This window comes from Triticum aestivum, chromosome 5A, assembly GCF_018294505.1.
Source record: "Triticum aestivum cultivar Chinese Spring chromosome 5A, IWGSC CS RefSeq v2.1, whole genome shotgun sequence".
Lineage (NCBI taxonomy): Eukaryota > Viridiplantae > Streptophyta > Magnoliopsida > Poales > Poaceae > Triticum > Triticum aestivum.
In genome coordinates this window covers 512,629,861-512,644,071 of record NC_057806.1, presented here as the reverse complement: position 1 = coordinate 512,644,071, position 14,211 = coordinate 512,629,861, and the positions used below count along the sequence as shown (strand labels likewise).

The 14,211-nt window shown below is 47.7% G+C and overlaps 2 protein-coding genes across 2 annotated transcripts; one reads left to right on the top strand and one right to left on the bottom strand.

Moving 5' to 3' along the window:
* Positions 1–1,118: 1,118 nt before the first annotated feature.
* Positions 1,119–4,998, top strand: LOC123101463 (dirigent protein 1-like). Its single transcript, XM_044522911.1, has 5 exons — positions 1,119–1,720; positions 3,934–3,941; positions 4,063–4,125; positions 4,221–4,282; positions 4,898–4,998. Exons 1-5 carry the CDS (start codon positions 1,163–1,165, stop codon positions 4,996–4,998), a joined length of 792 nt encoding a protein of 263 aa, XP_044378846.1. The 5' UTR covers positions 1,119–1,162.
* A 1,886-nt stretch (positions 4,999–6,884) lies between these two features.
* On the bottom strand, positions 6,885–9,366 carry LOC123107421 (uncharacterized). Its single transcript, XM_044529408.1, has one exon. The coding sequence runs from the start codon at positions 9,259–9,261 to the stop codon at positions 7,156–7,158; it is 2,106 nt and encodes a 701-aa protein (XP_044385343.1). The 5' UTR covers positions 9,262–9,366; the 3' UTR covers positions 6,885–7,155.
* Between the last annotated feature and the right edge of the window lie 4,845 nt (positions 9,367–14,211).

Here is a 14,211-nt window from a genome sequence, read left to right as displayed (position 1 = left end):
GACTACTACTACTCGGGAGGTGCCTACTACTACGTGCAGCCCGCTGACGGTGACCAGGAGTAGTTTAGGTGGATCCCAGGTAGGAGGCATGCGCCTCTTTCGATCTGTATCCCAGTTTGTGCTAGCCTTCTTAAAGCAAACTTGTTTAACTTATGTCTGTACTAAGATATTGTTGCTTCCGCTGACTCGTCTATGATCGAGCTCTTGTATTCGAGCCCTCGAGGCCCTTGGCTTGTAATATGATGCTTGTATGACTTATTTTATTTGTAGAGTTGTGTTGTGATATCTTCTCGTAAGTCCCTGATCTTGATCATACACGTTTGCGTGTATGATTAATGTACGATTGAATCGGGGGCGTCACAGTTAGAACCTATTGATTCCATTTTTTTCACTATATTCTTTGATGATTTCTGCAGACAAGTTCACGTAAAAGATGTTTGTATATTATAAGGGTGAGCAAAAAAAAGTAGGAGAGTGTTGGTGTTCTGTAAAACCTGATAATCCTACTTTTATTCTCTTTTTGTTAGGCGTGTTTTGTGGTCCAGGAGGGCCTGGTTGGTTGCGTAGTTGAGCAGAGATGAATCGGATTATGTTTTGGTTCGGTGAGAACCGGATAAGAACTTTTAGTCCGGCCCGTTTTGTTGGACATACAAACATACAAGTATCGTCTGTGTTTTGGACATATAGATGTCATCTCTTTACTTGTCAGAAAATTTGAATGAAAGTCAATTGGAAATCAGTCGAATGTTAAATAGACAGTCCCGTAAACACACTAAATAAAATCAACAAAAAATATATCCCGATATCTAAATAAAACACTAACTTCATGATGGTTGCAAAGGTGGTCAACCAGATGGTCAGAGAAGTAGATAACACTGCTAGCTAAAAAATACTTGTTTTTTTTTGAAACTATATAAAATGAATGTCTTAATTAATTTGTTAGTTGTGACAGCTACATATACGGGCATGCAGATGCAGGTCTATTGGTAGCCTGCAGGTCATACTCAGGCTCGGTCCCTCAACGAGCCGATGAAGGCATGAAGCCTACGGAGCGTTATGAGCAAGCTGAATCCATCGGCAGGAACGTGGCACACCCTCAGCTGAAACTGAAATATCAGTTGCTACTTGCTACACGCCCTACACGTTCTGAATTCTGATCACCATGACCCCCTCCTTGCCGTCGCTGTTGCTCGTCCTCCTGCTGGCCTTGTGGACGGCGCCCTACCTCCCAGCGCGCGCCGGCTGCCTCACGCACATCCACCTGTACATGCACGAGACCTTCGCCGGCCCAAACGCCACGACGCTCACGGCGGTGCCGTCCCCTCTGGGCGCCGACGCGACGTTCGGGGCGGTCGGCGTGCTCGACGACGAGCTGCGCGACGGGCCGGACGCGAGGAACTCGTCGCTCGTCCGCCGGTACCAGGGCCTCTTCGTCAGCGCGGGGCTCGTGAGCCCGCCGGGCGCGCAATCGGCGATCAACCTCGTCTTCACGGCCGGCGAGCGCCACGGGAGCACTCTGGCCATGCTGGGCCCCGTGCTGAGCTTCACGAGCGCCATCGAGCGCGCCGTGGTGGGCGGCACCGGCACCTTCAGGATGGCGCGCCGGCAGCCCCACGCCGGAGTCCCTCGTCTACGAGGTCGACCTGTTCCTGGACATGTACCATGCCTGATCGATGGTTGTGCTTGTTGGTTTGTGTGCGTACAGTGCTATTGTGTAGGAGTACGTTGCAAATATATTTTCAATTGGTGTTCAAATGTTCTTGAAACCCCAACAAAATGCATTCAACTACTGAGCATATATGCTGTACATGGAAGCAAAGCCTCGCAAACGTGCAGCGTGTACGTATGTACAATCTACATGCTCTAGATAGCAAACGGACTTTATGCAGAGCAGTTGTGAATTGTGATGACTAAATTCTCAGAACTAATAGTTGTGGCTTCTATGCAGAAGAGTTGCGTGATGTGTTCGTGCAATTTAGACATTATCATGCATTTCGAGTTCCTATGTACACATCAGCCCATATGTGGGCATCGTTCATTATTGCATAGATGAAAGCTTCTATATATACCTTCCACTGGTTCCATTTGCTAGCTGAATGTGCGTCAATGAGCTAGCTATCTAGGTAGTAACCAATCTTTGTGCTTTACCAAGTTATTCTCCCCCATATTTCATTAGTATTATATGTTCAAAATGTTTAGTATGTGAGAGATTGGAGAATACCAACTTGTTAGCAAGCATGCTTCTCTAGGATAGGCCTAGCCAACATGCCATGTTTCCGCACCTCCCTCTGCAACGCAATAGGCAAGAGATGACCTCAACCTATCAGAGCGCCACTATTTTCAGCGAGGGGAACCACCTATATTTGTAATGAATTCAGATCATGCACCAACAAAAATGAATGCTTGCGAAAAGAAGTGGCAAGAGATAATGTACTGGGTGCTAATTCCGTTGGTGGGAGTCATGTACCCCAAGGACATTGCCAATAGCCATCCATGTTGAAACAATAGTCGGGACGACATTCGAGCCATGGTTCGCTGTGCCATGATGTGCGTCCCCATTACTACCGCTCAAGTCCAAATAAACTGATTTTGCATCCCTATTACTACCGCTCAGTTCTGATAATGACTTTTTTATTGCAGGGTTCGGAGGTGGACTAATCAATATAACCAACATTTGCAACGGAAAAAGCTTGCTGAAATTTATGAGGGCCAAACTGAGCTTCTTGCTCAACCCGGTGAACCCCAAATAACACAAACAGTTGCAGAGGCCCTATCGGGGGTGACCGCCAAGTTGAGAAGACGACCGAGATACTTGCTGGAAATAAGGATGGCATGGTCCACATGTGGGCCCAACACCGTAGGTGAGTAGAAATCTCAAATCATGCCAAAGTTGGCCTTTTTTTCTCACCTTTTCTGGAACCTGACTGCATGGTCAATGCCAAGTCCAGATGTTGTAAGAATGCAAGATTTGGGAAATCATAGGCTTATCAATTGCATATTTTCTAAGGAACCTGAGATGAGTTCCGTGAACTTCTGTTAATTTTCCTCAAGGATTCCCTTACGGCTTTCTACAGGCACCTGATCACACTTCAGTAAATGCATGCTCTAGAATTACTGTCTACTTTTGCAAATTAGTTTGCTGGTTTTGCAGTGTTTGAATGCATAGTCCAGGAGGCAATAAACGAATATCACACAGAAGACTTAAGACGTAAATAGCAAACAGACGAGGCAATATGTTGGTACACAAGAAGCACAAGCAAGGCCAACTAATTTGTTAGCATCCTAGGATGGAAGTCCTTTATTTCTGATCTTTGCAGAAGTGCTATATGGTAGGGGCCAACCAGCAATAAAACGAGATTCTTTACAATATTATATAGAAGAAATGTCAATACTTAGTACTATAACGTAATTTTTTAAAATGTAATGAAATTTTATCTACCTGTAAAATATGAGTTAAACAATTAAATATATTTTTTTGTGCTCTTGGACATACAGAAATACAAATGCTACTGATAGTGTATTAGGTAGGTAAAATTGCCACCGGCACAACTGGATGCAATCACCATTTGATTGTGAAAGTTTAGCACATAGAAAAGGAAGGGACTGACTAGGGTTAAAACCAACCCACACTGCAACTCCAAAAATAATTAGAAACAACTTATGTTAGTTCATGTTCTAACTCAAATTTTAGTTATATGATGTACCACACAGAGAAAAATCAAGGATTTAAGGCTATGAGTAACGTGTTTCTCTGTGAAGCAGTGGGAATTGAGCAACGATCTTACGTTCTTAACAATTTGTGTTTGTTGAAAATAGAGACTGACAAGGCACTCTCTCTTCCCTTTTCTGCCTGTTTCCTTCAAAAAATGAACCAAAATGATATGCATACTGTTTTACAGTAGATGTTCTATATGTCACTCTTTCTCCATACAGATATTAACGTCGGTCTAACTTTGGGAGGTCTTTAGCTCAATTGCTTAAGCTGAACCTTGTAGGGCATTAACTGATGGCGAAGAAGATGTTCTTCTTTTGCATATACTAATATTGTACCACTATTTGCAGACGGAAAGTCATGGATGAAGATGCTGCAATCGCAGCTGTGATTGATGCAGTTGAACTCAAATGGTTAGAATACAACATTTCCTTCTCTCGCATATATCAGCGGCTAGATTTTTTGGCACCCTCTCTAATGATCATATTTAATGGTGCATTGCATGTAGGGAAGAGCAGTCATCTAAGAGAGGGCAAGCTGCTGGAAGGTTTACATCAGGACGCCATAATGGTAATGCAGAAATTTTGTGTCTTCAGTGTCAAGTCCTTTTGAGTTATGATTATGCTAGCAGATAGTCTGAAAAGGTTCTCTTAAAAGATCAAAGCCATTGTTATGATGAAAAAGAGCGTGTAGGTGTTCATGCTTTGCTAAGACCAGGTTTCTTTTCTTTTTGGTATTCTTGAACTTTTTTGACAATCTAACTAGAAGATTGTTTCCAGCCTTTGAACTCCTAGGAGATTTCAATACAAACTGTAACAGATCATTTACCTTGTGTTTGTGAATATGTGAACTATACTATTCCACTATAATTTTTGCATTGTTCTGTGAATTTCTTTAGAATATAATTTAACATGTTCTTTCAGATTGAAGGTGAGGCACCTCCACCCGGCTATGTGTGCCGCAGCTGCGGAGTTGCAGGCCATGTACCCCAAGGACATTGCCAATAGCCGTCCATGTTGAAACAATAGTCGGGACGACATTAGAGCCATGGTTCGCCGTGCCATGATGTTTTGCGTCCCCATTACTACCGCTCAGGTCCAGATAAACTGATTCTGCATCCCTACAACTACCACATCAGTTCAGGATCAATATCAGGTTGTTCTGATAATGGCATTGTTATTGCAGAGTTCGGAGATGGACTAATCAATGTAACCAACATTTGCAATGGTAAAAAGCTTGCTGAAATCTATGAGGACCAAACTGATCTTCTTGCTCAAATCCGGTGAACCCCAAATAACACAAACAGTTGCAGAGGCCCTATCGGGGCTGACCGCCAAGTTGAGAAGACAACCGAGATATCTGCAGGAAATAAGGATGGCACGGTCCACGTGTGGGCCCGACATCATAGGTGAATAGAAATGTCAAATCATGCCAATGTTGGCCGTTTTTTTGTTACCTTTTCTGGAACATGACTGCATGGTCCATGCCAAGTCCAGAGGCTGTAAGAATGAAGTTTTGGGTAATCATAGGCTTATGAATTGCATGTTTTGTAAAGAACCTGAGATGAGTTTCTTGAACTTCTGTTAATTTTCCTCGATGATTCCCTTATGGCTTATGGTACAATCTACAGGCACCTGATTACACTTCAGTAAAAGCATGCTCCAGAATTATTATCTACTTTTGAAATTTAGTTTGTTGGTTTTGCAGTGTTTGAATGCATAATCCAGGAGGCAATAAACGAATATCACACAGAACACTTAAGACGTGAATAGCAAACAGACGAGGCAATATGTTGGTACACAAGAAGCACAAGCAAGGCCGACTAATTTGTTAGCATCCTAGGATGCAAGTCCTTTATTTCCGCCAACCAACAATGAAACGAGATGTGTTATGATATTATATAGAAGAAATTTCAATACTTAGTACAACCTCCGTCCCAAATTATACATCTGTCTCTAGATAAATCTAAAATAAGTAATTTGGAGCGGAATGAGTACCAACGTAATTTTTTAAGTGTAAAGAAATTTCATCTACCTGTAGAATATGAGTGAAATAGTTAAATATGTGTGGTCAACATTGTTGCCGCTCGGAGACGTGTACCAAGTGTTTGACAAAATGCATAAGCCAATTGTAAGTTTTACTCCCCTGTATTTAGGGAATCGGTTAGGTCCGGCCAAAACTAGTGGAGTAAATTACTCCACTAAGGCCTCCTTTGTTGGTTCATATGATAGGAAAATCATAGCAATAGAAAAGTCATAGAAAATAAGATGACATGCATCTGAAATACTATGAATAGAAATATGAAAGAAGATGCCCTTTGGTTAACATCATAGGATTTTTCCATTGAGTCTAGACTAACATTTATTTTCCTATGAAATATAGAGGATAGAAAGGGCTCTAAAGAAATTTTGTCTATAGAAATCCTATCCTACGAGATTCCCACAAAATTCTTACAAACCAAAGGAGGTCTAAAGGCTAAAGCTAACTCGGCGGTTTACTCCTCTACTTTTTAGGGGATTGGCTAGAGATGCTCTTAGGTAGGTAAAATTGCCACTACCACAACTGGGTGCAATCACCATTTGATTGTGAAGCAACTGACTACAGTTAAAATCAACTAACACAGTAACTCCAAAAAAAATTAGAAACAACTTATGTTAGTTCATGTTCTAACTCAAATTTTAGTTATATGATGTAGTACCACCCATGAAAAAAAAATTCAAGGATTTAAGGCTATGAATAATGTATTTTCTGTGAAGTAGTAGGAATTGAGCAATTCCCCATTCAAAGCCATTTTATTCACTCTCTGTTTCCTGCACTCTTGTCCTGCAGAAACAGAGAATTTCAAGGTAAACTGGCCCTGAACTGAATTCAGTTCATACCTACGACACTAATCAAAGAGACTCACTACATTCCTGTCCTAGTACCAACTAAAGCAACATGTTCAACAGAAGCTAATCAAAACACCACGACAAACTAAACCGAGATAACTGGTAAAGGGCAGGAACACCACAACAATTGTATTTCAGCAGTATATATACGCTATCCAAATGAACTGGCAAATTAACAGCAGCAAGCTGCCATGGCATGCAGGAGCAAAGAAGCATGATGTTGGATCAGCAATACAACTACCTACAGTATATGTCAGTGGACGTACAGTATTAAGCACTAGAAATCCGTTCTTCCAGTCCAATCATCATACCACGAACAGTACACTGTCCGGAATACAGAAGTTCATTCATGCACTCCAAATCAAGGACGATTCATCACTAAAACTGGATAAAGCTAAACCATGCCAATCATCCTACCAGCACAACCATAATGTTCAACGACGGAAACCTATTGCATTTGCAGGCATGGATTTGGTTCGAATTCTGAGAATCAACACCAGCTGCCAATTCTGAAAAGAACTGATCAGACTAAGCTCATGACAACTGACAATCGATCTAATCGAACACCTCCAGCTTCTGGTACTCCTCGCCGGCGATGGCCTCCATCATGATGGCCTCGGGGTTCACCACGCCGTCGTTCTTCAGGAAGATCTTGAGCAAGTTCTTGGAGAAGCCGCTCACCATGGCCACCCCAGGCTGGGTCGACGTCACCGGCGTCGACTTCGAGTCACGCAGGTTCCAGAAGATGATCTGGGGCACCACGTCGCCATACCCGGCAGCCCTGAACTTCTTGCAGATCACCTCGTAGTCCGTGTCCCACGACCTGCTGCGAGCATAGTACCCGCCGGTCGCCGACGCCTGGTCGAACTCCATGTCGCTGTACACGAAAATGGTCCTGATCATCTTCTCGGGCGCCAGCCGGGCCTCCACCGCAGTGGAGAGGATCTGGTCGAACACCGCCTGGAAGTTGGTGTTCATGTCCCACTGCATACTCTCCACGAAACTCATCTTCTCCCGAAGGGTCTTGCCCTTGATCAGGTGGATCTCGGGCCTCTCGCTGAAGGTGATCACCTTGCCTGCCCAGGGCTCCTCGCTGAGCTCCGATGTGAGCACGCCCAGCGCGATGCACACATGCATCGGGGTGCCGTGCATGCTGCCGGACACGTCGCAGACGGAGATGCAGTTGCTCAGCGCCCCCTTGGAGCGCAGGTCGTCTACCATGCGGCGCCACTGCAGCTCCGACACGTCGTCCTCCACGCCACTTAAGGCGGACGCGGCGATCTCGTGCGGCAGGAGCGCGCCCGCCGAGATCTTGGCCTTGCCGGCCTCCACGTCCTCCAGGTACTTGTCGAAGCGCTCCTCGTCGTGCTTCTTGAAGAGGAACTTGTACCGCCGCATGGCCACCGAGGCCACGCGGGTGTAGGGGAGCTCCGACCACCGCTGGGCGCTCATGTACACCTCCGGGAGTTCCAGCACTTTGCGCAGCGGCACGAGCACCTCGCGGCGGAGGCGGTGGAGGGCGCGGTACGTGTAGTGCTCGTCCGTGAGCTGGGCGTACTCGGGGTCCGAGTCGCGCGGGAAGAGGCGACGGGCGATGGCCTCGCAGAGCAGCGTGGTGCGGTCGAAGGACGAGCCCGGCGTGGGGCACCACTTCGCGGCGAGGCCGATCTTCCTCTTCTTGCCACCTGCGGCCAGCTGCTCGAGGTCCGAAGCGAGGAGGGCGGCGAAGAAGTCCGCGACGGCCTCGAACAGGAAGCGGTACGCGCTGTCGCCGTAGTACGTCTCCAGCGACTGCACGGCGAGCTTGGCCACCTTCCGGACCTTCTTGGACATCCGCCGGGGCTTCTTCTTCTGGTCCACGTCCACCTCCATCTCCTCGGGCTTCTGCTCGGCCGGCTCCTGGACCGCGACAGACACAGGGACGGTCTCCACCTCCATGGGCTTCCTGCCGGCCTTGGAGAGGGCGGCGGAGAGGAAGTCGCCGAAGGTGGCCTTGGGCGGCACAGGGGCCAGCTCGCGGGCGCGCTTGCGGCTGGCCAGGCTAGCCCGCAAGGCCTCCCGCTGCTTGGCGAAGTCCTTCTCCTTCCTCCTCACCTTCTCGGCGGCGGCGCCCTCCCTGGCGACCTTGCGCACGTCGGGGCCGTGGATGAGGCGGAAGAGCAGCTCGGGGAAGTCCTTGAGGTAGCCGAACTCGGCGAGCGCGGCGACGTTGCAGGCGAGCGTGCGCGGGTGGTTGTCGTGCAGCCAGAGCGCGGCCGCGTAGAAGCCCTCCTTGTCCGACTTGCCGGTGCCGCGGACGCCGCGGAGGTTGCAGGCGAGCTTGAGCGCCGTGAGCGCGTCGTGCGCCCACGCCGCGGCGAGCAGCGCGCGCACGCGCTCGGGCGGCGTGTCGGGCACCACCTGGAAGAAGAGGTCGAGGCAGGGGTTGCCCGAGTTGGCGTACGTGGCGGAGCAGTTCTCCGTGAGCGCCCTCCGCGGCTTGAGCGCGGCCTTGGCCTCCGCGGCGGACGGCGCGTTGAAGGCCGCGTCGAGGAGGTCGAGGAAGGGGTGCGACGCGGGCGCGGCGACGTCGGCGGGGCCGGGCGAGGGGCGGGCGGCGCGGATGACGGGAGGGCCGAGGAGGCGGCGCGGCGGCGCAGCGGGCTCCGTCTGCGTCGCCATGGCGGTCAGCGCGCTAGGGTTTTGGGGGGATCGAGGGAGCGGGCTAGGCTGGGGAGGAAGAATTGAGATCTGATGGGATTGATTTTTTCTGGAGGAGGGAGGCGTTGGTTGGTTATATGGATCGGGAGAGGAAGGAGGAACCGACTTGGCTGGTCGACGGCAGATCCGGCTGATCGGCGTCGCGTGGGCCCTCCCTCGTGCTTCGAACCGACATAGTAGCAGCAGCCATTCTGCGTGGTTCAATTTTGCTTAATTTTTCTTTGAAATTCAAGTTGGAGTGCTTGAAAATCAGACATCAGATTCTAGACACGGCAAATCGAACATTTTTAAGTAGATTATATGTTGTTGCGAGGATGACAATTTTCTTAGCAATCACGGCAATTCCTGGCAAAAAACTGAACACGGTAAAGATTTGCCATGTGCTTGCTAAGAAAATTGACATATAATTTGCCATCTCAGGAGTTTGACCTGCCATGCCTAAAAAATTTAGGTACATTTGTAGTAGAATCATGTTTTTAACACATTACAATCGAAGACGCTCGCATACACTCATTTTTTTTAATACACGCATACAGTCCTATCCCTATGAGCACCTTCGAGAGAGACTGAACCGACACAACATCTTCAGATTGATGAAGTGATCACATGCACATCGTAATTGATGGAAACACCTCTTTCCACTAAACCAAAATTGCAGGAAAGCTTGGAAATAAAATACAAGCACCAATGCGACTTGGAACTCTGGTGAGTTGGTTCCACCATAAAGTTAGCATATACTGGTGGAAAAAGGGCCTTTGGTCGCGGTTCGCAACTGCCATTAGTCGCGGTTGCGCAACCGCGACCGAACGGGCGCGACTAAAGGCCCCCCCCCCCTTTAGTCGCGGTTGCTTAAGAACCGCGACTAAAGGCCCGTCCACGTGGGCGCCAGGTGGCCGTCGGGGCGGAGGACCTTTAGTCGCGGTTGTCCGAAAGTCTCCATGTGGGCCTTCCTAATCCAGGATTCAGGCTTCCCCGGGTTGTCCGAGCGTAAAATATTCTTGTGTTTCTCAAAGTACGGAGCCACCAAGCTGGAATTGGTCAGTACAGTGTGGTGTGCTTCAGTCAGAGAATGGCCGTCCATACATATCGTTGATTTCCTTCCGATCGTGCCTTTTCCACTTAGTCTCCCCTCGTGCCGCGATCGAGGAAGACCAATCGGCTTAAGGTCAGGAACAAAGTCAACACAAAACTCAATTACCTCCTCATTTCCATAGCCCTTGGCGATGCTTCCTTCTGGCCTAGCACGGTTACGAACATATTTCTTTAATACTCCCATGAACCTCTCGAAGGGGAACATATTGTGTAGAAATACAGGACCGAGAACGAAAATCTCTTCGACTAGGTGAACCAGGAGGTGCGTCATAATATTGAAGAAGGATGGCAGGAACACCAACTCGAAACTGACAAGACATTGGATCACATTGTTCTGTAACCGTGGTAGAACTTCTGGATTGATTACCTTCTGAGAGATTGCATTGAGGAATGCACATAGCTTCACAATGGCTACTCGAACATTTTCCGGCAGGAGCCCCCTCAAAGCAATCGGAAGCAATTGCGTCATAATCACGTGGCAGTCGTGAGACTTCAGGTTTTGGAACTTTTTCTCCACCATGTTTATTATTCCCTTTATATTGGACGAGAATCCAGACGGGACCTTCATACTGCTCAGGCATTCAAAAAAGATGACCTTCTCTTCTTTGGTCAGAGCGTAGCTGGCACGACCTTGAAACCATTCCGGATGCCGGTCATCAGGGTCTTTCAAACGTTGCTGGTCCTGCCGTGCTTCCTTTGTATCATTCGTCTTCCCATACACGCCCAAGAAGCTTAGGAGGTTCACGCAAATATTCTTCGTAACGTGCATCACGTCGATTGCAGAGCGGACATCTAGGACTTTCCAATATTCTAGCTCCCAGAATATAGATTTCTTCTTCCACATGGCTGCGTGCCCGTCAGCTCCCTTCGGAACTGATTGTCCGCCAGGACCCTTTCCAAAGATGACTTTCAAATCCTTGACCATATCAAATACCTCAGCACCAGTGCGTTCCGCAGGCTTCGGCCGGTGATCTGCCTTGCCATTGTAATGCTTGCCTTTCTTTCTTACTGGATGAATTTTCGGAAGAAATCGACGATGCCCAAGGTACACGTTCTTCTTACAATTTGGCAAATGTACACTTTCAGTCTCATGTAAGCAGTGCGTGCATGCATTGTATCCCTTATTTGACAGTCCCGAAAGGTTACTAAGAGCAGGACAATCGTTGATGGTTACGAAAAGCAACGCTCGTAGGTCAAATTCCTCTTGTTTGTGCTCATCCCACACACGGACACCACCCCACAGCTGTAAAAGTTCATCAACTAATGGCCTTAGGTACACATCGATGTCGTTGCCGGGTTGCTTCGGACCTTGGATGAGCACTGGCATCATAATGAACTTCCGCTTCATGCACAACCAAGGAGGAAGGTTGTAGATGCATAGAGTCACGGGCCAGGTGCTATGGCTGGAGCTCTGCTCGCCAAACGGATTCATGCCATCCGTACTTAGAGCAAATCTTATGTTCCTTGCGTCAGCTGCAAAATCTTTGAACCATCTGTCGATCTTTCTCCATTGCGTTCCATCTGCGGTGTGTCTCAACTCCCCGTCCGACTTACGGTCCTCTTTGTGCCATCGCAACAACTTGGCATGCTCTTTGTTCCTGAACAGACGTTTCAACCGTGGTATTATAGGAGCATACCACATCACCTTGGCGGGAACCCTCTTCCTGGGTTTCTAGCCCTCAACATCGTCACCAGGGTCATCGCCTCTGATCTTATAACGCAATGCAGTGCATACCGGGCATTCATTCAAATTCTCGTATTCACCGCGGTAGAGGATGCAGTCGTTGATGCATGCATGTATCTTCAGAACCTCTAAACCTAGAGGGCAGACAACCTTCTTTGATTCGTACGTACTGGCGGGCAACTCGTTATCCTTTGGAAACATATTCTTCAACATTTTCAGTAAGTTTTCAAATGCCGAGTCAGCTACACCTGCCTCTGCCTTCCATTTCAGCAAATCCAGTGTGCAGCCCAGCTTTTTCAGACCATCATCGCATCCGGGGTACAGCGCCTTTCTGTGATCCTCTAACATGCGATCCAAATTCTCCCTCTCCTTTTCAGTTTCGCAGCGTCTCCGTGCATCAGCAATGGTCCGACCAAGATCATCAACGGGATCATCACGTGCCTCTTCTTCACCTTCCCCTTCACCTTCAGCATCCTCCATGAAAGTATCACCGAAATGAGCAAGATAGCTTTCATCGATGAAATCATCCCCTTCTTCATCTTCTTCCATTATAACCCCTCTTTCTCCATGCTTGGTCCAACAATTATAGCTTGGCATGAAACCGTGCCGAAGCAGATGCATGTGAACATCTCTTGAGGAAGAGTAACCCTTCTGATTCTTACAGATAACACATGGACAGATAACAAAACCCCCCTGCTTGTTCGCATTAGCCACTACGAGGAAATCTTTCAAACCCGTAGTGAACTCGCCGGAGAGTCGGTTACCGTACATCCATTGCCGATTCATCTGCATTATTATAATATAAAATATATAATTAACCATCATGCATTTGTTAAACTAACTAGCTACAAACAATATAAATTAAACAATGAACTGCACACATGCATATTTTATCATGTTTGTTTCACCCTCTTAGGGCATTTCATCAAACACCTTGTGTGCATAAGAGGAACCAAAAGCAAACCTACACCCCCTTGTGAAGCTTGTGAAGAGAAGTGGCACCAAATGGCTAAGTGAGCGTGCTGAACTGGTATATATAGGGGAGGAGCTTTAGTCGCGGTTGGCCTGGCCAACCGCGACTAAAGGCCTTTGCGCACCTTTAGTCGCGGTTGGCCTGGCCAACCGCGACTAAAGCCCCTCACGTGCACCAGCTGGCCACCGAGCGCCCTGGGCCCAGGCCTTTGGTCGCGGTTCGTCTGCCGAACCGCGACTAAAGACTTCATTAGTCGCGGTTCCTACAGTTTCGCGACTAATGGGGCTGGACGGAAGCCTCTTTTTCTACCAGTGATACCTAGTTTGAACTAATTAAACCTATGAATCCTCCTCATTTTCCATGTCCCCCATTGCATTTCAGGTGCCCCATCTTCCCCAAATAATCTTGCCAACGTCATTATGTTCGTTCTCATCAGGACAATAATAGTCGTCGGGCAACCGACCTGGGACCAGAATGTTCACTCTTGGAACCGTTCCATAGGTTGTTTCTGTCGTTCGATAGCCACCTCCTACCTCCCATTTTCACCCTCGCGCAACGTCACGCAACACTACTGCCAGCTTGTAGCCGCGTGCCCTCCCCTAGTTTTGGCGTAGCCTCTTTTCCTCTCACCCACACCGACTCACGGATGTAGTGCCCATAACTGACACTACGCAAATCTAGCCGGCTCCACCAGCTTCCGCATAGTATCGATCCAATACCACTAAAGCTTCACATGACGAACACGCCAAAACGTGCCCGCCATGTGGAAGAGTTGATATCACAACACAAATTAAAAAGTATTCCGCGTACAACAAGAATAAGTCATATACAATATATCATACAACGAGGGCCTTATGACCGAAATCTAACTCATACAATGGAAATGAATAAACCTTATACATGTAAGAATGCAAATTTCCTTAAGAAGGCTCAAGGTAAAGCAAATGGCGCCCAAAACCCTGCCCAAACCGTTGTTTGAAAGGCGACCAAGCAAACGTCGTCCATCACCATACCTGTAAGATGCGTCTATGCCTGTTGTTATTGTGGCAAAGGTGAGTATGGTGGTACTCAGCAAGTCTCATTACCAAGGGTACTCGCACTAACACAACTATAAGTATGAAAGGGATAAGTGGTGGAGTTGCAAGCACTAAGCAACACCACA

What these genes read in the sequence shown, in the direction of transcription:
- LOC123107421 (XM_044529408.1), bottom strand. Translation starts at nt 9,261, where the DNA reads ATGGCGACGCAGACGGAGCCCGCTGCGCCGCCGCGCCGCCTCCTCGGC.
- LOC123101463 (XM_044522911.1), top strand. Translation starts at nt 1,163, where the DNA reads ATGACCCCCTCCTTGCCGTCGCTGTTGCTCGTCCTCCTGCTGGCCTTG. An exon ending in GATGCAGTTGAACTCAAATG is followed by an intron (nt 4,126 to 4,220) that starts GTTAGAATACAA and finishes CATTGCATGTAG; the next exon opens with GGAAGAGCAGTCATCTAAGA. An exon ending in TACATCAGGACGCCATAATG is followed by an intron (nt 4,283 to 4,897) that starts GTAATGCAGAAA and finishes TTGTTATTGCAG; the next exon opens with AGTTCGGAGATGGACTAATC.